Genomic DNA, 24570 nt, shown 5'->3' on the forward strand with positions numbered 1-24570 from the left:
AGTTGCAGACTTATTTCCCCCGTGAAGTACTCAGACTTTCTTTCAGGTCAGAATGATGTACAAATATAAGTTGTTGTGGCTGATAGTGGTTGGGACACTAAATTTAGCTTCAGTATCTGGGGTAGGGAGAGGAACTATAAAGGAGTTGATCATGAACCAGCACCACTGGTGTGTGTGCATGGCAAATGTTGCATTAGGACTGGATTTGGGTTAGTTTTGATCTGCACATAATGAAATAGTTTGCCAACACTTGTCTGCTCATTCCAGAGAGAATGCAAGGGGGCTTCTAGTGACCATGAAACCATAAACTCCACTGAATTTTAGGGAAGAAAATTGTTTGAACAGAAGCAAAGTTTCGCAGTACATCAACGAACTTCTGCTGAAGCTTCAGTGTGAAGCTTTCTTATTTCTAATATAGCATTGGCCTGAGGTGCAGGTTAAATTTATAATCTGCCAACACCTCAAACTCGTAAGAGCTCTTTAATAGAAAATGTAAATGTTTCCATTTCTCCTCAGGCATTCTGATGGCCTCAGTCGTCCAACGGGTTTGTCCGCACCTGGTGGGGTTAAGCTTGTCCATTTCAATGCTGTCTAGGAACCTAGACAACATTCCATCCCAGTTGGATTTAAACTTGGTTATCTGAGGTGATGTGTCTGTTAATGTGCTGCGCCAACCACTCCTATCTCAGTGAGATCTGTCACGGCTCCTTTTATTGGTGTGAATTATAGGAAGTCTAATTTGTTCTGTTCGCGCTTGGTGTTCTTTGAGAGATTGACCTTGAAGGGAAAAGAAAACTTTGGCAGCTATCATTTGATTTTCCTTTTTTATCTATTTTATTTTCGTTCTTTCCCAGGATATTTCTGATATTTAAGACATTCTATAAATGTAAGTTGTTTTGTTTTCATTTTTGTCAGGAAAAACAATAGAGCTTCTACTAGTTGCTAACCTTGTTGTGCCCTTCGTTGGTATTAGTCTGGCCCTGTGTGCATTCATCGCAGTCTAAATAAAGGCAGTACAGACATAAATGGAAGTGAAAAAATCAATCACTGTGGGCAGCAGGTGTTGGGCAGTGCCTTTCAATTGGCCGATGAGCAGCACATAGTTCAATTAAGATTTAGAATCATACCAGTGTTCCTCTTTGGGAATAAAATAGTTCTTAAGCTGTGAAAAGAATCCTGGTTTTGTTCCAGTGGGATCACGGTGCTCTTCAATCGAGCTGCTCCATGCTTTGTAATTGCCGAGTGCTGCATTTTGGAAGGGAAACTTGACCATTCCTCACCCAGCACAGATAACAACGACCATAGCAATGGAAAGGATCCAGACCCAATTTTTTTTCTCCTTTGGGAGCTGTCTAGTAGAAACCAGCTAGCTTAGCATTGGCTATGATGTAAAAAAATTTACCTTGGGACAACACAAAGCACTTTGGAGCCAATGAAGTGCTTTTGAAATGCAGTCACTGTTTGTAATGGGTGAATATTGGTTAGAGCTCACTTGCTCTTCATAATAGTGCCATAATATTTAATGCCTACCTGAGGGTAAACTGGGCATCATTTTGATGGCACCTCTGATAGTGCAGCACTCCCTCAGTACCGCACCGGCCTGTCAACCTAGATTTTTTTTTGTGCTCCAGTCTCTGGAGTGCAACTTGATTCCACCACTGAACCACAGCTAGAGGAGGGTTATTCTCTAAAATGATGCCAGATTTCAAATGTTGTCTGATACTCCTTTTCCCCTCTAGTTATCTGACACTAGGATAGAATACTTTTTTTAAAGAGGGAGATCTTCCTATTGCATGGTGATGATGTCACACGCAAGCACACTGAAACAGATAAGCCTATTAGAGCTATTGATTAGTATTGTAAGTCAAAATTGAAGACCCTTCCCTAAATACACATGGCTTCAAATTGCAGTATGAGCCAATAATCTATTTATAACCTCCAATACTTTAGTTTTGGAACCATTACAGCTTAGGCGCTGCTGAAAAAAATATACTTGGAAGGTTGACACTTCAGTACAATATTGAGAGAGTGCTGCACTGTCAGAGGTGCCATCTTTCATCTAAGACATTAAACTGAGCCCCCAAACGCACTCTGGTGAACCCCATGATCCCAGAGCACTATTTCAGAGTTTGGGGAGTTCTTCCTAATGTACTGGTCAATATTTATCCCTCAATCAACATCGCTTTTAAAAAAACAACCCAAGATAATTGTAACCAGCACAAGGTCTGGTGTAAAGCTGCTTTGACCTCTGGACGCTATACCCTGGAATGCATTGTGCTGTCATACTTTGAATTCCAAGGGGAAAGTTCAAGCTTGTCTGAGGGGAAAAATAACCAAGTCCCAGTATCGATGGTTTTTGGCTGCACCAAAACAGAATTCTGACTACTTCATACCAAATGGTAATAGATTGGAGGGATAGAATGAAGGGACTTATTGCACGGCGGGTTGGAATGAAGGGACTTATCATGCGGCGGGGTGGAATGAAGGGACTTATCGTGCGGTGGGGTGGAATGAAGGGACTTATCATGCGGTGGGGTGGAATGAAGGGACTTATCGTGCGGCGGGGTGGAATGTAGGGACTTATCGTGTGGCGGGGTTGAATGAAGGGACTTATCGTGCAGCGGGGTGGAATGAAGGGACTTATCGTGCGGCGGGGTGGAATGAAGGGACTTATCATGCGGCGGGGTGGAATGAAGGGACTTATCGTGCGGTGGGGTGGAATGAAGGGACTTATCGTGCGGCGGGGTGGAATGAAGGGACTTATCGTGCGGTGGGGTGGAATGAAGGGACTTATTATGCGGTGGGGTGGAATGAGGGGATTTATCATGTGCACACAATGCTCATTACCCAACAGGGCAAAAAAAAATCATGCCTCATCTATAATTTCTTTTTTGGTTGAGCCCTGCTTGGATTTATATCAGTGGAGCAAAATTCCCTCTGGAAGCAGATTTTGTTCCAGCACTGGTCTCCATGAGATGGGGTCAAATCATCATCCATTCCATTTTCATGACTGATAATAAACAGACATTAATGCATTTGATTGTTACTGAATAACCTTTAACCACTGTCCCTCCTTATCTTCCTTGCAGCCTGTTCCCATAGACGACAGCTTTTGTGGACTGGACATTAATGCTCCATTAGGTGGCTCCACTCTCATGCAAGGCATCCCTCTGTTCTCCGAGGACCAAGACCGAATGAGCTCAGTAATTTCATACGTTTACAACGACCATTCCCTGGTGTTTGTGGGAACTAAGAGCGGAAAGCTTAAAAAGGTAGGGAGAGCTGGTTTTCCTCAGGTTGGGGTTGTTGATGTGTGAAGTGGCGTTTGCAACGCCACGTGTTTGGTGCTGGAAGTCTAGTTGTTAAAGTGCATTGAGTACTGAGTGTGGATACGCTTTCAGGCTGTATTCCTTGGCATAAACATCATCTTCTGGGACCAACAACTGTGCTTAGAATTTACGTCAACATCAGTGCTGCGGGACTGGGGAAGGGATTTCACTCTCTGTTGAAATGAAAACAAACCTTGAGGCAGGATTCAGATTCTTGGGTCTGTGCAGTTCTGCGTTTATGCCCTTTTTAGGGGGCGGGGAGTTAGTGACCAAGGGCTCGAGCGTAAACTTATCAGTGATGCTTCTTGTTAAAATTTAACTTCTTGGAAAAGTCTCCCTTCCAACAAAGAAGATGGAAGGAAGCCCAGCTGAATGGACAATTCCTTGGGTGGATTTGTTTGACCATGCCAGCTTGTTTTGGCTAAAGTTGGCACCACAGCTTGCTAATTGCTAGACTGGGAAAGGGATTTCTCTCGTTGTTAAAATGAAAACATATTGTCGAGGCAAGATTCAGACTCTATGTAGTTCTAAACGAACTAAACAGCAAGATTAGTGGGCATGCTCATGCCTGGCTGCTGACAGTTGCATTTGCAAGCAGGTTGCTGAGATACGTTGAGTCCGTGGTCCGAGGCTTCGAATGATCAAATCCCAAGGACTGCTGCCACTCAGCGCTCTCACCTGGCCCCACTCCACAAATGCTAACTTAGACCGTGATTATATGTATTTTGCAGAGTAACACGTGCTGTGTACAGTGATACCTTTATAGATGTAAAGCAATTTGATACTTTCACCAAGGCCATATGTGGTCCCTGGTACATGTACATGTATCTTGGTGAGCAGGTAACCCGGACTCTAAGGACAAAGGATTAGCGTATGCCAGTTTGAATAACTGTTGATACATGGTGTGGAAGAGGCAATTAGGACTGATGAACCTGTCTATATCTTAGAGAAATGATTTGGGATTTTAAATGTTTTTATGCTGTAGTCCAGTTAATGTATGACCCTGTTCTGCTTTCAGATAGTTGCACATGTGAAAAGCATCCTTGAGATAAGACTCTGGGTTAGAGTGCTCAAAATGTAATTTCTCAATATTGTGTGTGTGGAAAATTCAGAGGCACAAAACCAATATTATAATAAGACAAGTTGTGGTTATCAGTATAACCTGCAACCAAGCATGGTTTAGATAGAACTGCAAACAGATAACCAAGCGAGCAGATCGCTGTTAAAGTCAGTGTTTTGCATTTTTCTCACACAATTTTTCTTTTAGTAATTTTTTCTTTGAAAAAGAGGACTTTTCCTCCTTGTCTCTCATGAGCGGCCAGGGGTTGTGCAAGACCCAAACCCCCCGAGAGACTGGAAACTGGCAGACAGTGGGATTGCACCTCTGCCCCATCATTGGAAGGTGATGCCTGTTTGCATCATGGCAGGGCTGCACCCTCACAGTGAGGAAACTTTGTGCCAATCTGCAGCAGTCACCAGAGATCTCACCAGTTAATCATTATGCCTTGGGATGTTTCATTACATTAAAGGCACTATATAAATATAAGTTATTTTGTACCGCGTCAGTGATCCGGTTTCGTTGTAACGATTCAATAATAACCATTCACAAAAAAAATTCCACAATCCTTTTTGCAAAGTAAGAATGCAGAAAGTCAATCAGCCTGGATCCAATATGGAACTTTATTTAGTGAGCAATAATTTTCAGAATAATTTTTTTAATTTTGGAACAGTTTTAATTAGAAATTGCTGAAAATAATTGTCACCAAAATTGCATCATTTGACATTATCCTAGATTCTCAGAGCAGCCTGTGTAATTGGGAGTTAACAACTGATGATTCAGAAGGTTGAGGTAGATTGTACATCCTTGATGCTGCTTCCAGTTTTTTGTGCTGCCCCACCACAGCCTATCCCTCCTGGTTTGAGAGCCCACCTATGCCTGAAGCCACTGTTGCTGCAGAAGTTTGCTCAATACCAGCATCAGGTTATGAGATTTCCAGAAAGCAAAATTAACATGAAATTTTAATGTGGAGAATTGGATTAATCTTCAGGAGATCTGAACCATATTTGACTTGACTGCAAAGAGGGGATGTTATTCTAAAAGGTTTATATGCTCAATAATTGGAACACAATGGTAAATTAATCCCTCCATCTTATTCCCTCTTTGATTACTGAGTGATATCTAGATTCTGCTTCTCAAGTCAAGTAACAAATATTTAATTTTGAGCTAATTTTAATGACTCTCGAGTGTCAGGATTAATTGTGTTTTGAGATTTTGATGACAGCATCTCTCTCTCTTTTTGTGCTGATTAATGTCTGGAGATTTCTATTATCTGATTTACATATTAAATAGAGGCTCATAAAACAGGATTGCGAGAGCAGCACATGTACTCTTCAACTCTGAGATTGGCCATTTTGGCATCAGCTGGAAGGAGTTCTCTCTCTGTTGAGTCCTTTTGGTTTGAGAAAAGTTAGAGGAATCATTGTGTAGCGTACCACAACGTTGATGATGTGGTGAGATTTAACTTCACAAAATATATGTGGGAGAAAGCCATCTCTGTTCTGCAGAGCATCTCCACCTCCCTGCCTTGTACTCTGAGGATTATCTTCATAAATGTTTTCCTTGACCCATGCGAGTGAACACGTAGACCACACAGATGTAAGTGGGGCATAGTTGTGCTAAGGCAAAAATTGCAGGGCTTTAGGAAAAGAGCAGTGGAAGGGAGAAAATTAAATATCTCTTTAAAAGAGTTCACATGAACACAATGTGCCAAATGGCTTGTCTGGCAGGAGGCAGAGAGTGGGGATGGGGGGGTCCTTCTCAGGATGGCAGCCGGTGACTAGTGGAGTTTCGCAGGGGTCAGTGTTGGGACAACAACTTTTCACTTTATACATTAATGATCTAGATGAAGGAACTGAGGGCATCCTGGCTAAGTTTGCAGATGATACAAAGATAGGTGGAGGGACAGGTAGTATTGAGGAGGTGGGGAGACTGCAGAAGGATTTGGACAGATTAGGTGAATGGGCAAAGAAGTGGCAGATGGAATACAACGTGGGGAAGTGTGAGGTCATGCACTTTGGTAGGAAGAATAGAGGCATGGACTATTTTCTAAGTGGGGAGAAAATTCAGAAATCTGGAGTGCAAAGGGACTTGGGAGTCCTAGTCCAGGATTTTCTTAAGGTTAACTTGCAGGTTGAGTTGGTAGTTAGGAAGGCAAATGCGATGTTGGCGTTTATTTCGAGAGGATTAGAATATAAAAGCAAGGATGTGCTGTTGAGGCTTTATAAGGCTCTGGTCAGACCACATGTAGGATATTGTGAGCAATTTTGGGCCCTGTATCTCAGGAAGGATGTACTGGCCCTGGAGAGGGTCCAGAGGAGGTTCACAAGAATGATCCCAGGAATGAAAGGCTTAACATATGAGGAACGTTTGAGGACTCTGGGTCTATATTCGATGGAGTTTAGAAGGATGAGGGGGGATCTGTTTGAAACTTACAGAATACTGAAAGGCCTGGATAGAGTGGACGTGGGGAAGATGTTTCCATTAGTAGGAGAGACTAGGACCCGAGGGCACAGCCTCAGAGTAAAGGGAAGACCTTTTAGAACAGAAATGAGGAGAAACTTCTTTAGCCAGAGTGTGGTGAATCTATGGAATTCATTGCCACAGAAGGCTGTGGAGGCCAGGTCATTGAGTTATTTAAGACCGAGATGGATAGGTTCTTGATTGATAAGGGGATCAAAGGTTATGAGGAGAAGGCGGGAGAATGGGGTTGAGAAACTTATCAGCTATGATTGAATGGTGGAGCAGACTCAATGGGCCAATTGGCCTAATTTCTGCTCCTATGTCTTATGGTCTTAAGGTCATATGGTCTTTTTCTGTTTACATGATTCCACCAAAGGCACAGGCGCATGTACTCCTCTGTGCATCCTCTAACCCCATTCCTGGGAACTACCATCACTCCTCCACAACATAACTTGCAGGCTGCTCCAACCATAACACTGTAGTTTTTAAATGTGCTTCTCATATCTCCCTCAACATTTCAGTAACTCCTTCAGATGCTGCTATTCAGAGCTAGTGATTAGCATGGTTTGTAAATTTAAAAATAATGTTTTGTGGGAGTGCAATAAAGCCTTCCTGAAAATAATACAACAGGAACACCGCTCAGTTTTGCACATGGTGTTTCAGTAAATAAGCCATCCATGGTTACTGTTTACATGGTACATATCACAAGCCTGACAGTGTATGCTGGTTGATTTCAAAATTAATCGAGTATTTGTACAGGTGCTTGATTTGACAAGTTTAACTCTGCTTTCAAGACTTGTAACTGCCCCTGTTTCTCTCCACAGATAAGATGAATGGAACAAATAGCAATTCAAACACCTTTTTTCAAATATTTATATTAACAGGCCAGTTATCAGTTTTACAACTAATTTCAAATGGGCTTTATTTCTTTGCCTTCACTTTCCCTTCTCCCCTGATGACTTCTCTCTTGGTGACAGCTTTTGAGTCTTGTGGGGGGGGGTTCAGTTTGGGGCATGAGGGATGCATGTCTCTTCTCTCTGCCTCGATTGCTGACTCTCCACGTTGCACTTCTGGTGCCAAGTACTCACGTCATTGTGGTTGGCTTTGAAAGCAGCTCATGGTGTCAAGCTGAAACCTGTAAATTCTAGCTGGCTGCTGTTCCAGAGTTCTCTGGTAGCCTTTTAACCAGAGATTCTTCATGCCTCTGTTTAGTTCATGAGACTAGTTAACGGGCTTTGATGTTTGGGGCGGTGTAGTTGAGCCTCATTGTGTTAGCCCTCCTCTTCTCCAACAACAGTTCGTCAGTGATTTTTGGGCCTGTTCTGACTGATATCGGCTAACCTGGGACCTTTATATCTTAGTACCAAACCGAGTCTGGTTTTACTAAAAAGCAAAATACTGCGGTTACTGGAGATCTGAAATAAAAACAAAATGCTGGAAAATCTCAGGCCTGTGGAGTTCATGCTTCCAGTCCAATATGTACCTCTTCTGAGTCTTGCCTTATGTTGCTGCTTGGAGTCCCTTGCTGGAAAGGCTAAGTTCCATATCTTGGGTGAGAATGGGGGGGTCAAATAGCTTGTTGGCACTCAAAGTTTGAGCTCACACTTAAAGAATGCACAACACAATGTATTTTTCTTCTGAAGGCTAACAAACAAATAGAATGCAATGCTTCAGTTGGCGGGTCTGGTGCACTTGGCTTAGCAAGTGAATAAAATGATCAATTCACTTTGGGAGAGTGGGAATGAGAAGTACTGCTGATGGCTGCTTGTTTTCAGGAATGGACATTTTGTTTTCTCGATGCAAAACCGCGATTGCCCTTCCCTTGATGGAGCTTATGGGCTCCTGAAGTAGGAAGGAGGAGCAGATTAACTGTCGATGTTTACTTGAGCACAAAAAAACTCGATATCTGGGCTTCCTAATTTTGAAAAGAGGTGCCCTTAAGTGGCACACAAGGTAATAAACTTGATAGAAAAGGAAGGGTCTGGAACACTGTTCAAATTAAACCCTGACAGTAAGACTGGGGGTTGCAGGAACAAGCTACAAAATGTTCACCACCACGTTCTAGTGGACAGTTGGAGAGGGGCAACAAATGCTGGCCTTGCTGGCAATGCCAAAACCCATGATAGAATATATTTTTAAAAGATTGAAGAGGTTTTTTCAGTGTTACATTCTGTAGTTAACTGCATTATGAAATTACATGTACTGTTAACAAGCTCTGAAAGTCACAATGATAGCATATTCATTTTTTAAATGCTTGGTATTGAACAGTCGTTGAACAACATGATTGCAATTTGATTAAAGGACAATGGGAGGGGGAGTATGTTTATGGTTTCCCTTTGTATAAAACAAAGCAAAAGTAGCCTGGAACTGATTGCGTTTTCCTGATTCCTAACAAGATCATCTATACAAACCTATGTGCTCACAAGATGGGCAGGACTGTTATTTGTATGTTAATTATATTGTTAAGATACACATGTGAAGGGCACTGTTTGAGTACTTGGAGTACTTGTAAACAGAGACTGCTGGGACACGGATTAGTAGGTAGGAAGCAGGCATATGTTATACTGCATACTGTAAATAAACCTATTATCAAGAAAAGTATTAATGTCTAGTTTCATACTCAACTGGATTGGGATCAAATTAACAAGGACTGCCTCATCTCCTGCACCTAGAAAGAACATATGGTCTCTCCATTACAGGATGTTTATTAACTTCCTTAAAGATTTCTGTCTCTGTGACCCTATCTGAAGCTCTGCCCCAGTGTTTATCACCCTTTTTGTGTAAGCAAGTGCTTCCTGAGAGCTTATGGCAAACTTGGGCTGATTGAGCTTGCCCTTTCTTTCAGTAGTTTAAAGTGTCAGTTCCAAAGACACATACCAGCAGAGTCTCCCTTGCCAAACTCCCACTGACTCAAATTATGCTGGGAGCTGGCAAAGCCCGAGAGAAGAATCAGTCTGTGTGTCACTGGTCCATTCAATAAGTAGAACCATTAGTGTCCCAGGTTTAGTTTTTGCCATGCTGTTTGGCAACTTATTTCCTGACCGCCCTCTTTCAAGGTCAGAAAAGCCAATTTTTTTCCCCCACCTTCATGATTTCGAGGGACACTAGGAATCATATTCAGCACCTCCTCCAATGGTGAGAAAACCTGCATATGTTGTTCTGATCATAGTACTCTCTGTACTCTTCTGCATTTGTATCGGTTCCTCAAGTTTTATTTTATTGCTGAGAAACCTCAGGGCAAGGCCAGAATACCAGGTTGGAACCTTGAGAACTAAAAATAAAACAAGGTGAAAGTGATTCAGGCGCTGTAGCGGGAGAACACCCATATTCCCTGATGCTTGCTTTAGGAGTTTGAGGCCCCATGATGGGGGCATGTGCTAAAAATTGGCCTTTATAGGTGCAAGGCACAATACTACTTAAATCCAATATTTAATAATGGTAGTGGTCATGGCTTTGGAGGCCTTCAACAGGAGAAGGTTGAGTTGAGGGTATGTTCTAGACTTGCTTGCAAATCTTGTGTGGTTCCCCCCGCCCCTCCACCCCACTGCCCCCTTCCCCCTGCCCCAACCATCCAGCCAAGTTTTCCAAACTTAGCCTCACTGACAGTCTTGTGCACATCAGAGCACCTAGCCCTGAACAGTGCCTGTGGATGTTCTTGATGGCCAGGTACACTGCCAATTACTGTACCTGGTCATACACAGCAGCAAGGCCTGAGGCTTGATCTATATCTCCTACTGTGCTAACTGTTCTAATTTGGGTCATAATTGATGCATTCCTATTGGCCCAGGAAGGGAGGAATTGAATACAAGAGTAGGGAGGTTATGCTTCAGTTGTATAGGGCACTGGTGAGACCACATCTGGGGTACTGTGTACAGTATTGGTCTCCTTTTTTAAAGGAAGATATAAATGTATTAGAAGCAGTTCAGAGAAGGTTGACTAGGCTAATACCAGAAATGGGGGGCTTGCCTTATGAGCAATGGTTGGACAGGTCAAGCTTTTATCCGCCGGAGTTGTAAAAGGCAACTTGATTGAAGTATATAAGATCCTAAGCGGTCTTGACAGAGTGGATGTGGAGAGGATGTTTCCGCTTGAGGGGGAGTCTAGACCTAGGAGTCATGGTTTAAAAATAAGGGGGTCACTCATTTCAGATGAGAGTTTTTTTCTCTGAGGGTCAACCTTTTGGAACTCTCTTCCTGAAAAGGTGGTGAAAGCAGAGTCTTTGAACATTTTTAAGGCAGAGCGAGGTAGATTCTTGATAAACAAGGGGTGAAAGGTTATTGGGACTGGGGAGGAGATTATGATCAGATCAACTATGATCTTATTGAGTGGCGGAACAGCCTTGAGGGGCCGATTAGCCTAATCCTGCTCCTTGTCCTTATAAGTGATCCAGCCTTGCTCAGTTCACTTACTTGAACCATAATTGTATATGCCTGAACTGGTTGTTATAATCGTCCTTACGATTTGAATGGACTATTGGTACTTTGGGTGATCTTCCTCTGAGGTTTTGGTACAATCTGTAAGTGTAAGAGTGGTGGGTAGGTGCTACCCTGCTGGCATTCACCATGGGAACTCACAGAGGGCATATAATATGCCCCAAATGCCAACAGCTAGCATTCTCAATCCCCTTTAATCTAAGATGGTAGAACACTCTAAGGCTCTTCAGAGTATCAAATATCAAACCATATTTGATACAGAACATTAGGACAGGTGACCAATAATAATTTTTACCAAAGAGATCCATTTAAAGAAGCATCTTTAAGGTGGAGAGAGATGTAGAGAGGCAGCACTCCTGGCCTTGTTAAAAGATCTTTTTCTACCTCATAGAAATAAAGAAGAACTTGGATTTATATTGTGCCTTTCATGACCTCAGTAAATTTACAGTGAAGTGCTATTGAAGTCCAGTCACTATTGGAATGTGGACAGACATTAGGGATGCATTTTCATCCTTGGGGTGGGTAGTGGGAGTTGGGAAAATTCTCGGCTTGACCTGCCACCTCAAGAGAAAGTGCTCGCAAGGACGGGATTTTCATTTTGGGGTGTGGACTGCAGTAGGGCCAGCCGACCCGGCAAAAGGTTCAAAAGTTGTGGAGGTGGGCTGTTTAAAAGGCCTGTCTTGGTGCTGTGGGACTTCATCCCAGTTATCATAAAAACAGGCTCTCCAGCCCTCGCCCCTCACGACCGACACACTTCCCTGGCAAGCTTTACCCCTCAAACAATCTCTACGGTCCTCAATGTCCCCCCACCACTACTCCCCCACCCCCCATGCAAAGGTATGCCTCCCCACCCACTCCTATGGCCCCTTGTATCCTCCATGTTAAGCTATGGCACTTCCATGCCCTTTCAGCCACTATTTACTGTATAGAAACAATGAACCCTATAGTGACAGTAGGATGTGAAGAAAAAAATGCTTTGAAAAGACAGTCATTCATAACTTTCTAAACAAAAACTCCTTTTTACCAGCCCAATGAAAGTGGCAATCATCCAGATATATCAGAGTATCAATAGCTGAAACTATCTTGATAAACATTGTGAAATTGACAGCATAGATCAGAGAGCCAGAGGCATCAGTCAACAATGTTCTCCCTGGGGCTCAGGTGCTTCAACAGGCTAATGCATATTTGGGCTCTCAGCCAAGCCTTGTAGATAGCGGACAGGTTTTGGGGAGTCACAAAATGAGTTATTCGCCACAGAATTCCCAGCCACTGACCTGCTCTTGTAGCCATAGTATTTATATGGCTCATGCAGTTCATATTCTGATCAATGGTAACCCCCAGGATGTTGATAGTGGAGGATTTAGCATTAGTAATGCCATTGAATGTCAAGAGGAGATGGTTAGATTCTCTCTTGTTGGAGGTAGTCACTGCCTGGCGCTTGTGTGGTACAAATGTTACTGGGTTATTGGGAATGTGGGTTGAGGGGCATAACTTGGCATGGGGAGAACCTTTTGAACCTTTCAAGAGGTTCCCTCATGTAGACTATGGTTCACAACCCTTCTGAGGTGCCATGAGCCATGACTCTTTGAAAAGCTGGTTCAACTCCCATAAAAGCTGCGGAGGACCAGGATATGCCTATCCCCACAATGGAGCTGACCAGGCCGGAAGTGCAGGGCACAGGCTCACAACCCAAACCAGCCCGCACCCTTGGAAGGCACTCTCAAAAAAAAATCAGAAACCCTGGGCATGGGGCTAGGAATCCTGGAATTGGGACTTGCCTACCATTTTTAAAGGGCTCCTGAGCCATCCTGACTTTATTAAAGTCCAGCCCAAATGGAGGCAATTCCAGAACTTGGGACCTGGGAAATCAGTGGTCTAGATTCCCACGTAAAGACTGGCCAGTTGGATGAGGTACCAGAGGGTGGGTAGCCACCCTGGAACCATACATAAGAATGGAATCCATGTCTTCAGGAGAAAAGGTAGAGAGGGTTCATGTGAGGAAATATCTTTCCCTCTAATGGGCTGTGGATGCTCTGGGTGAATTGAAATTTTCGAGATCGCGGCTGATAGATTTTTAAGTTTGAGCATCAAGGAGATAAAGGCGGGTGAGTAAAATTGAATCTAATTGAATGGCAGACAGGCTTGAGGGGCCAAAGGGCCAATTCCTGTTATGTTCTTGGCTGTTGTTGTCACATGGTTTATGGTGGTGATGGGCTCAGAGTGGAGGGTTTTCATACTCTCTTTAAAAAAAAAACACATGATAATTGATATACCTGAAGCAGTGATGGAGAGTGTGATAATGGACAGTAAAGTTATTACAATATATTCCTGACTTCAGAATTTGAGACTTGGCTTGTAGTTTTGATGGTAATCGTACAGAACAATCTTTAGCAGAGCTCATCAGAATAGTTCCAATTTAAACAGCCTGATCATCAGTTATAACCCAGAGTAGAAAGTGGGAAAACAGCATTCTGACAAGGGGCCTAATAAATTATTTAAGTGCAGCAACGGGAACAATTTTTTTCTAAGGCTTTGCAGCATAGATAAGTAAGAAGCAAGTCTTTTCAAGTTGTGGGGGTTGACCTGACCGCTCAAATTTAGAGAAATGTTGGATTTCCTAAAGCCAAATTTATCAAGATTGGTTTGGGAGAGCCTTGAGATGAGGATTCCCTGCTGAGAGGGAAGTGCAGAAGTACAGGTCTGCCTGGACAGGTAATCATTATCTCATCTCCATAAACCTCTACATTCACAGCAATGAGTAGGTTTGAGGGCAGGCTGTAGAAAAATGTTGATCCTTCAGCACTTGAGAGGTGATCTTGTACTAAGGGGATTAGGGCAAGTAAAACCTGAGCATATTTTCCAATTTGAGCTTTGACTTCTAAACAAGAGGATGTAGATGCTGATTGATGAAAGGCATGCTACTTGCTGGCATTGCTTGGACAGAGAGGATGGTGGCTTTAGCTTGAGCTATTCAGTAGGATGGTACCAGAATTGAGCGAATATCCTTATCAGGAAAATCTGAACAAAGTGGGGCTCTTACTTCTAGATAAGAGAGGACTGTGACATGTTCTAGTAAAGGTTTTTGGGATAATTGAAGTATTTGATAGAGCATGCTTCCACTTGTGGATGAGACCAGAACTAAGACCCAAAATATAAGATGGTAGCTAATAAATCCAATAGGGAATTCAGGAGAATAATGTCAGGTAAGTTAGTAGAGGCTGGAATGGGTCATGATTAGCCTGTTAAAGAAGTGTGGCTGAGATGGGTTGAATGGTTTTCCTTAACCCTACTAACCTTGAAGGGCAATGAAACATGAATTTTGCTAATCAAAAGATGCTATTGGAAAATATCTACCTTTTTGAATGTTAGATCAATATTGGGTCAGGCGTGGCCCTGATGTAGTGTGCTATTGAACGGCAGATTTCCTGTTCCTGATTGGTGTCTTTTGACTTTGGGTGAAAACTGTACCACCCTCAGCTAGCTTGTTTTCTCAGGGTGAGCAAACTGCTTATCCGCCCTGGAAATGCCAGCCTGGGAGGACATTATTTGGATAATGACAACTACTCTGGTATTAGCTCTTGAGCTCCAGCTGTGTGCTCAAATCCTATTTCTGTATTCTTTTCCCACATCTTTTTTGTTTTACATTGTTTGCTTTCAGATCCTTTTTCAGTTCTCTTTCAAATGATTTTGAATCTCTGCCTCAGTAGTCACTTCTGCTGAAGCTTCATGTCCCGGCAGCCCTCTGTATGTGAAATTTACTTCCAACTTTCCCCTGCTCCTCTTTGATTTAGTGAATGATCTCATTCACTCTCCTTTGTCAACTAATAGAAACTACCTTCTACCTACTTATTTTCTCAAGACTCCTTTTGACATCTAGGCATCAGGTGCTAATAAACCAAAGATTCCCCATCAGAGTGAGATACCAGAGGGTGACGAGTGCCCTGTGGATTTAAATGAAAGATGAGTTTGTATCTGGTTGGTAACCAAAGGATGCAGATCTAAGGTGATTGGCAAAGGGAGCAGAGAAGAGATGAGAATTTTCTTTTTTGATGGTGAGTCATGTTCCAAAAGGGTGGTGGAAGTAAATTCAAGAATCATCAAAGGGGAATTGAGTGTAGACTTACAATGAAAAATTTGCATGGCTATTGGGGAAAAAAGAAGTGGGACGAATTACATAGCTCATTCAAAGTGCCAGCATAAGCATGATGGGCTGAATGACCTCCTGTTCTGTAAGATTCTATGAAGAATGTTTTATCAGTATTACAGTTCATTTTCTACTTAAAAATAGTAAGTATTTTAAGAAAAGTTGCGAAGACTGGGGATTGCCATTGACCTTTCAATCTAGCACCTCGGTCCAGCATCGGGTTGATCGGATGAAACTCTTTATCCTTTGGTTGTAAGGATTTGATCTAATCCTTAGTGTTTTCAGGGCCCACAGGAGTTGGTCATTCAGTCCCTCAAGTCTGTTCCGCCATTCAATTAAATGGTGATTGATCTGCAACCTAACTGCATACATGCTCCATCTTTGCCCCATATCCCTTAATACCCGAGGTTATTAAAATCTATCTCTGGAATTAACAGTTGGCTCAGTGTCGGTTGTTGTTTGTGGAAGAGAGTTTTGAACTTCTACCTTTTGTATGTAAAAGTGTTTCCTGACTTCACTCTGGTAAGGACTGGCTCCAATGTTTTTAGATTATATGGCCCCTTGTCCTAGATTTCCCAACCAGTGCAAACAGTTTCCCTCTATCCTATCTGTTCCCCATAAAATTGTAAAATCTTTGATCAAATCACCCCTTAACCTAAATTTCAGGGAATGCCATCCTAGTTTGTCTAATCTCTCTTCATAATTTAACCCTTGGAGTCCAACGCCATATATCCTACCTAAGTGTGCCTAGAACTGCTTAGTGTACTTCAGGTCTGATTTTAACCATGGCTTTGTACAGCTGTAGGAAAATTTCTACCTCCTAGATATGAAGGTCAGTATTCCATTAGCCTTTCTGATCATTGTTGGACCTATTCATGATATTTTAATGATTTATGCACCTGGGCCTTTTCACCATTTAGAAAGTACTCTGACCAATGTTTTTGAGGTCCAAAGTGGTCCTTATATTTTCCCATATTGAAATCCATTTGCCACAGTTTTGCACATTTGCTTAATTTATTAAAAATTCTTTGTAATCTTAAGCTTCTATCTACACTGCATTGAGAAACTTGCTTATGTGGTTTTCTGGCATCGGTCTTCGGAACTGTTAATAAATGCAATGAATAGTTAAAGCCCCAACACAGATCTCTGTAGGACACCACTAGTCACATCCTGCCTATTAGCATACCTGCCTATTCTACCTAGTCTCTGTCCTTGCCCACTCAATTTCCTAACCTAACCAGTCTCTTATGAGGGACTTTATCAAATGCCATCTGAAAGTGCATATAAATAATATTCCACTACTTTAGTCACCTTTTAAAAAAAAATTCAATCAGGTTTGTCAGGCATGACTTACCCGTTTGTTACAAATCTGCTGGCTTCCTCTGATCAGCTGAAAATTTTCAATGTGTTCAGTCATTCAATCCTTAATTATAGACTCCAGTAATTTCCTGACAAGAGATGTTACGCTATCTGTCTATAATTCCCTGGTTTCCCACTCCCCACCCCTCCCTTGGCTTTCTAAAAGAGTGGAGTGAAGTGCAATTCTTTAATCTAAAAGCAGTTCCTGAATCAAAAGAACTCTGGAACATTATATAGTTAGAGAATCTACAATAATGTCCGTGCCTTCCTTTAAAATCCTGGGATGGAAACCATCTGGTCTTGGGGACCTGTCACCCTTTAGTGGCAATATTTTGCTTACATTAATTTTAGTGAGTTTCTGTCCCTGATTTTTAGTTTCTTCTGGATGGCTGGCACACCATCTCCTCCTAATGTGAATATTAATGGAAAGAAATTATTTAACATGTCAACCATTTCCCTATTTTCATTTACAATATCGCTATTGTCTGCTTTCAGGGGGCACATATTATTCCTCAGCATCCTCCTTCTTCCCCATATACTACATTTTTCATTCAGACTTTGATGCCTTTCAAGTGTCTTTTCTTGCTCTCTTTGTAGCTCTTGCTATCTGTTTTGTCACCTTTATGTTGTTGTATCTCTGTCACCAGGATCTGTTAGTTTCATATTTTTGTATGCTTTTATTTTGTCCCTTCGCGTGTTTAGTTGCCCTTGGCTTTTTCTTCAGCAAGTAGAACAGTTGTCTCTTAAGAACATAAACTCATTCAGTATTAGAAGTTGTTTTGCAAACACCTCTGGCCATTAGGTAAATGTTCACACACTCTGTTGGGCTGTTAGCTAAATCTGGCTCATTAGTGTGCCTGATATGGCCTTTCTTGGCCATATAGTTGCAGAAAACTATCCTGCACAGAGACAAAAAATTCAATGCATGAGACTATTCCAAACTACATGAAAGTTAAAATCCCTCCATTAAAACCACTCTGCTTTTGCTTCATGTTTGTCTAATCTCTGCACTTACATTCTACCACTTCACAGCTGCCTTGTAGGGAGCTTCTACGCAATTCTCATTACAGTCTTAAATTCTTTTCTATTTCTTAATTCTACTCACGAAGGCTCCATTGCTTGCTTACCTCTCGTTATGTCATCTATAATGCTCCGTCGGACTGGAAATACCTTCTCAAGTAAACCTGGTACATAGATTAGTGATGGGAGAAATGCAAAAAACACACTGTGGGGTTCCGAAGAGCAAGTCTATGATTTTTTTTTGTTGCAGTTGTACAGGCCCTTAGTTAGACTGCATCTGGAATCCTGTGCACAGTTTTGATCTCCTTACTTAGGAAAGGATATAATTACATTAGAAGCAATTCAGAGAAAGTTCATTTGACTGATTCCTGGAATGAAGGAATTATCTTATGAGGAAAGGTTGGGCCTATACCCATTGGAATTTAGAAGAATGAGAGGTGACCTTATTGAAACATATAGGGTGGAATTTTATGCCTTTGGGATTTATGGTTTTCCACCCGCACCCCACCCCCCCAACCAAGTTAATGGACCTTTGAATGGCCTCACCCCTGCCATGATGGGTTGTAAAATTCCACCTGTAAGATCCTGAGAGGACTTGACCAGGTGGAGGCTGAGAGGATGTCCCCCCGTCCCTTATGGGGGTGTCTAATAACTAGGGGGCACAGTTCAAAACTTAGGGGTCTCACATTTAAGACTGAGATGAGGAGAAACTTTTTCTAAAGGTCGTTAGTGTGTGGAATTCTCTACCCCAGAGAGCAGTGGGAGGCTGGGTCATTGAATATACTCAAGGCTGAGTTAGATTTTTGATAGGCAAGGGAGTAAAGGGTTATGGGGGAATGGGCCGGGAAATGGAGTTGAGGCCATAATCAGATCAGCCATGATCTTATTGAATGGTGGAGCAGGTTCGAGGGGCCGAATGGCCTACTCCAGCTCCTAATTCTTGTGTTCTTCTGGCAATGTGAAGGAAAATTTTGCTACGTTCTCTGTACCACACTTTGACCCAGGAGAATTGAATGTTGGCAAAAAGGTGGTAGGGAGAGGGGATGAAATTCTGTTCTCTCACATGGACGTCCCTTACCTTAATGACCACGAGAGCCACCCCCTGTCTCCAAAACAGAAAATGAAATGTTGGAATTGAAATATCTTTTTAAGTTGGCAGATTACTGCTGCAGATGCCGGTACAACCTTATGCCTTGGGGGACCTGCAATGTTCCCCCGTGTTTACTGTTTAAGGCAGGAACATCTAGGTTATGAAACTGAATGCATGATGACATTACCCTTTTAAAACACAATTTTTCTATATTAATCAACTTCAAAGTGTAGACTGTTGTAGAAACCCCTGCTGACAGACTAGCTTCTGTTCCGTCGCATGTTTTCAATTTTTTTTTGTACAGATGCCCTGGCTTTCATTTAAATCCACAGTTCTGGGAGTTAACCCTTTCTCTCCCAGTGGATGGAATCCTTCCTTCCATCTCCCTTCCCGGTGAACTGGCTACATTGCTTCTTGCTCCGTCACTGCAATATCCAAGGTAGCAAGCAAAGCTCTAAGTGGATAAAAAATGCTTGCTGCTTCTCAGAGGTTTAAATGCTTGACCTCAACCCTTGACCCCTCCTTAAGGCAATTCTGACTTCCTGCCATGAACAATAGAGAATTTTGAGTCTCAGGGGCAAACAGCAAAGTCACTCGTACTGCATCTCGTGGTGAGTTGTTGTAGTCTTTGACTAGTTGAGTAATGTATACCGAGTGTGAAATGGAGCAGGAGTAGGCCATTTGGCCCCTCAAACTGGCTCCCTCATTCAATAAGATCATGGCTGATCTGACTGTGGCCTCAACTCCATTTTCTGGCAGTAAATAGGACACTGCTTCAGAGTGTCACACCAAAGCTTGATCTCTTTGCAACCTTCCAAAAATTCAGGTAAACTCGTTAAAGTGATCAAAAGATCAACTGGCCCGATTGGCGCTTTGTTACTGCTGGGCATCAGGTGTGGCTCAGTGTGAAGCACCTCTGAGTCAGAAAGTTCTGGGTTCAGGTCCCACTCCAGCCATTTGAGCACATAATCTGGGCTGAAACTCCAGTGTAGCACTGAGGGAATACTGCACTGCCAGCAGTGCTGTCCTTCAGATGAGATGTTCAACCAGTGTCCTGGCTGTCTTCTCAGTAATTCCCACTGTCCTGGCCAATATTTATAACTGACATAATTCAAAGAAGCCTCACTGATTATATAGTCATTATCTTGTCGCTATTTGTGATGCATTGCTATGTACAAATTGGTTGCTGCGTTTTTCAAAATTAGCACGGTGTTAATTTTTGGTGTTGCTCTGTTGACTGGGAGACCTGTAAGAGGCGTTCCATCGCCATTTCAATGACATTAGTTATGGATTTGAGAGTTCAAGAATCCACTTGACAGGGTGGTCCATAACTCTGGTCTTTGTGACAGCTGAGTACAGTTTCTCCCCCAGTATGGGCTTCAAGTTGTCACACCAAACTCATTGACACACAGCTCCACTCAGTAATGAGGATAATCTCTGAAACTCCTGAGATCAACTCCTGTTCAGTGATTGGCAGCCCTCTCAAATATCACCCCTCCCTGCTATTCGATGGCACGCAGAGAAATAACTCATAGCAGCAAGCTGGACCTCCCCGACCCTAGAGACCTTCAGGACCCCTCCAACTCACCACATGGCTCTACGAAACCCCAACCGAACATCTCCAGCTGCATAATACTGAAACCTGGAGGAAAGCTTGGGCAGAAACCACCCTACCAAATAAAAACATTGTGTCTGACCCAACATCTCAACAACCAGGCTTCAATCTCCCCTGGAGCATGTGGACAACCCTCAGTAGATTACAGACTGGACATGTCCGATGGTGCCACCTGATGTACAAGTGGCACCTCTAAACCTTGCCTGGCTGCCATTGCGGAAACTACAACCAAACCATGGAGCACATAATAACATCATATCACCACCCCCCCACCCCCCGACGACTCAATTTGAGGGCAACATCCTGGAGTTACACTTGCTCTCCAGCAGGACGTTGGACTGGTTAGCGAACTTGACATTAAAACTGTGATGACTGCTTCTGCTCCTAATGCCATAAAAAAGAAAGTAAGTGTCTATCAGTTGCTGTAAAGAACTTGGGGACATCCTGAGGTTCTGAAAGGCGCTATAGGAATGCAAGTCTCCCAGGGTAATAATGGAAAGGGCAAGAAAAAGTTACTGAAGAGTTTACAAGACTTACATATACCTTATCAAATCCTCTTCTTAATTTTTAAAGACTGCTATACGTCACCCTCTCAGCATTCTCTCTTGCAGGGAAAAGAGTTCCACCCTGTTAAACCTTTCCTGAGAATTATATCCTTTCAGACTTGGTATCATTCTTTCTTTCACTTTCCAAAGTACCTCTATACTTCTTACAACATCTCCTCTTAAGTATGGTTGATACAAGGTTAACATTACTTCAGTATTTAAAAAAAAGTCGATCTTTTTATTCTTCTTGTGTGCTTGGTGTACTTTTTTATGGTCTTAATCGGTGTTACTACCTTTAACTGAATTGTGTATCAGCTTTTCCTGATAACCCCTCAGTTCTGATATCTTCTTTGTAAAGGTAGTAGCTATTACTGGGATTACGTTCCTTGCAGATCACTGCGATGCGATTGTGTCCTCTTTCTATGGGTTGTCTGTCGGTCCTCTTGTGATGTGTGCACAGTTTTGTGGCGTGACTAAAATGAGAGGCCCTGCTCAGGATGCGCTGGGACCCTGGCACTGAATGGACCACTGTTGAAACACATGGCTTCAGTGATGCAATTAAAAACTGTAACTGTAACAAAAACTTTTTTGTGATCTTGTGAGCTGAGGCTCCCCGGAGGCCTAAATACTTTGTCAGTGACATCGTGGAGGGAAAGAGTTTGGGGGTCAGTGGAGGAATCAGGCCTGACACGGGCCAAAGGTCGAGGGGCATTTTGGGACAGGATCAGCATGATGTCATCCAGGCTGTTGGCATGTTTGAAACCAAGGACAGCTGGTGGGTCCCAAACGGTGGTTAAAAGCATAAATGCTGTTCAAGGGGTCCATTGTGAGGTTAATGATTATCCATTACCTCAAGTGCTTGATCCCTTATTGACTTCCTTCCACTCCCAAACCTCCCTCAGGTCTCAGTTCTTGTGTTCTAGGAATTATGGCATAGAACGTGTCTGCATAAATATCAAAAATTTGATTCCCTGCTTCCTGCCTAATCTGCCATTTGTATTAGCAAGATAAGTGGGGGCAGGGGAGGGTGATGATCTCCCTCTTGCCGAAGCTTTTGGGTTTGAATCATTTCTCTTCCATCTGTGAAATCTGCAAGAAACTGTAGGACTTTGGGATCTCTCTAAGAAAATGAAGGATTCAAGGAAAAAAGGTTTTGCTTTCTCCCCCTCTTTCTCTCCTGATGCTGCTGATTCATGCTGAGGCACTACTTCTTTGGCCAAGCAGTCACTCTATGCACTTACCCACCCCTCTCCTCTGCATCTCTCCAAGTGGGCATTTTTTTTTGTACGTGATAGGAGATGGTGAGTCTAGACAAGCCGCATGTTCATGGGGTGGGGTGGTAAGGGAGTCTGAGGGGAGATGGACAACCTACCCCTCCCCATTTGGTGTCTCTAGGGAGAGAATAGGCAGGACTTTGATATCTCCTGTGGTGGAATAGCCCTCTGCCATCCATGAAGAGTGATTATTTGGGTGATGGAACAGCACCTTGGTAGGAAATGAGCTATGTATCAGGGAGGGTGATAGTGATAAACTATTAAAGTGGGGGTATTGGGGTGGGGTGAAGTTGAGTGCAATTTCTTAAAAAAAAATCCATGTGACATGGGTATTGCTGGCTAGGCCAGCATCTTTATTGACCATCCCTAGCTGCCCTTGAGAAGATATCTTCTTGAACTGCAGCCGTCCATGTGGTGTAGGTACTGTTAGAATAATTTCTCTCAAGACTGTAATTTTTTTACAAAATGGAAGGACCAGGCATGATTTGGACTGGGATTTTACCTTTCAGGAAGGTCATAAGTTCACCTTGGAACTGTGAACAAGCAGGCCTCTTCCAAGAAATCACTTGACCTATATGGTACTTGAGTTGTTTTTGTGCTGAACTGCAAAGCACTTTAATGAGAAGGTGGGAGACAAAAGGAAGTCACAAGACAGAGGGGGGAAAAAAAAAACTTTTGTGAACCTGCTAGTTTGGAAGGCAGTCTTGTTAGAGAAAAAGCTGAGGAAAGAAGACTACCTTGACGGGCTCCCTCTCTCTACCTTGCCTAAAATTGTGTGGGGCTATCAACCTGTAGCCAGAGAATCCTCAGCTGAGTGTAACTGGTCTGCATTTGGACCTGCAAAGCTGAGAGTTGGTGAGACCTTCCAGTCATCCACCGGGACAAGCATCGAAATCCTGCAGACTTTATCCTCTATTTTATAACGCCCATGCTCCAAAGCCCATCTCTGCAGAGAGACTCTATCTGTTTGTCCTCTGTTTGTCTGTGTATGTGTCTGTCTGTGTGCTGGGGGGAATTCTTTAGGAAGAGATAGTTATACTTCCTGATTACAATTGTGTGTTAACTAGTACTTGCAATTTGTTAAAAGAAATTTATCTCAATTTAAGATAAATTAATTATTCTGAGTTTTTTTAAATAAACCTGGTCGGAGTTCCTCTTCTGGGTACTAGAAGTATAGGTACACAATTGGCCATTTCGGTGAGAAAATTAAACATTTAAGTGAATGGTACAGCCTGCAGAGTAGTAGGGCTTGAAAGTTCATGCACTCCTCCCATCCCAGTCATAAGAGTAGACCCACAGTGCTGTTAGGGAGGGAGTTCCAGGATTTTGACCTAGCGAAAGTGAAGGAATGACAACATTTTATCCAAGTCAGGATGGTGTGTGGCTTGGAGGGGAGCTTCCAGGTTGTGGTGTTCCTGTGCATCTGCTGCCCTTTGTGGAGGTCGTGGGTTTGGAAGGTGCTGTCAAAGGAGCCTTGGCGAGTTGCTGCAGTGCATCTTGTAGATGGTACACACTGCTGCCACTGTGCATTGGTGGTGGAGGGAGTAGATGTTGAAAGTGGTGGATGGGGTGCTAATCAAGTGGGCTGCTTTGTCCTGTATGGTGTCGAACTTCTTAATTGTTGTTGGAACTACACTCATCCAGGCAAGTAGAGAGTATTCCATCACACTCCTGACCTGTGCCTTCTAGATGATGGACAGGCTTTGGGGAGAGTCAGGGGGTCAGTTACCCTCCACATAATTCCTAGCCTCTGACCTGCTTTTGTGGCCACAGCATTCATATGGCTGGTCCAGTTCAGTTTCTGGTCAATGGTAAACATCAGGATGTTGATAGTGGCAATTTAGTTATGGTAATGCCATTGAATGTCAAGGGGAGATGGTCAGATTCTCCCTTGTTAGAGATAGTCATTGCTTGGCACTTGTATGGTGCAAATATTGCTTGCTACTTGTCAGCCCAAGCCTGAAAGTTGTCCAGGCCTTGATGCATATGAACACGGACTGCTTCAGTAACTGAGGAGACGCAAAAGGTGTTGAACATTGCGCGATCGCTAATGAACATTTCCACTTCTGACCTTATGATGGAAGGAAGGTCATTGATGAAGCAGCTGAAGATGGTTGGGCCTAAGACACTACCCTGAGGAACTCCTGCAGTGATGTCCTAGAACTGAGTTGATTGACCTCCATAGACCACAATCATCTTCCTTTGCTCGGTATGATTCTAACCAGTGGAGAGTTTTCCCCC

The 24570-nt window shown here is 42.9% G+C and overlaps 1 protein-coding gene across 4 annotated transcripts in view; it reads left to right on the forward strand.

Moving 5' to 3' along the window:
* Window positions 1-24570, forward strand: part of plxna4 (plexin A4) — a 701383-nt gene that overhangs the window by 27284 nt on the left and 649529 nt on the right. For all 4 annotated transcript variants that reach the window (XM_041202720.1, XM_041202719.1, XM_041202718.1 and 1 more), the window contains exon 3: window positions 3090-3272. In XM_041202720.1, coding sequence (XP_041058654.1) covers window positions 3090-3272 — 183 coding nt within the window. The remainder of the gene's footprint in view (window positions 1-3089; window positions 3273-24570) is intronic.

Source organism: Carcharodon carcharias, chromosome 13, assembly GCF_017639515.1.
Source record: "Carcharodon carcharias isolate sCarCar2 chromosome 13, sCarCar2.pri, whole genome shotgun sequence".
Taxonomy (NCBI): Eukaryota; Metazoa; Chordata; class Chondrichthyes; order Lamniformes; family Lamnidae; genus Carcharodon; species Carcharodon carcharias.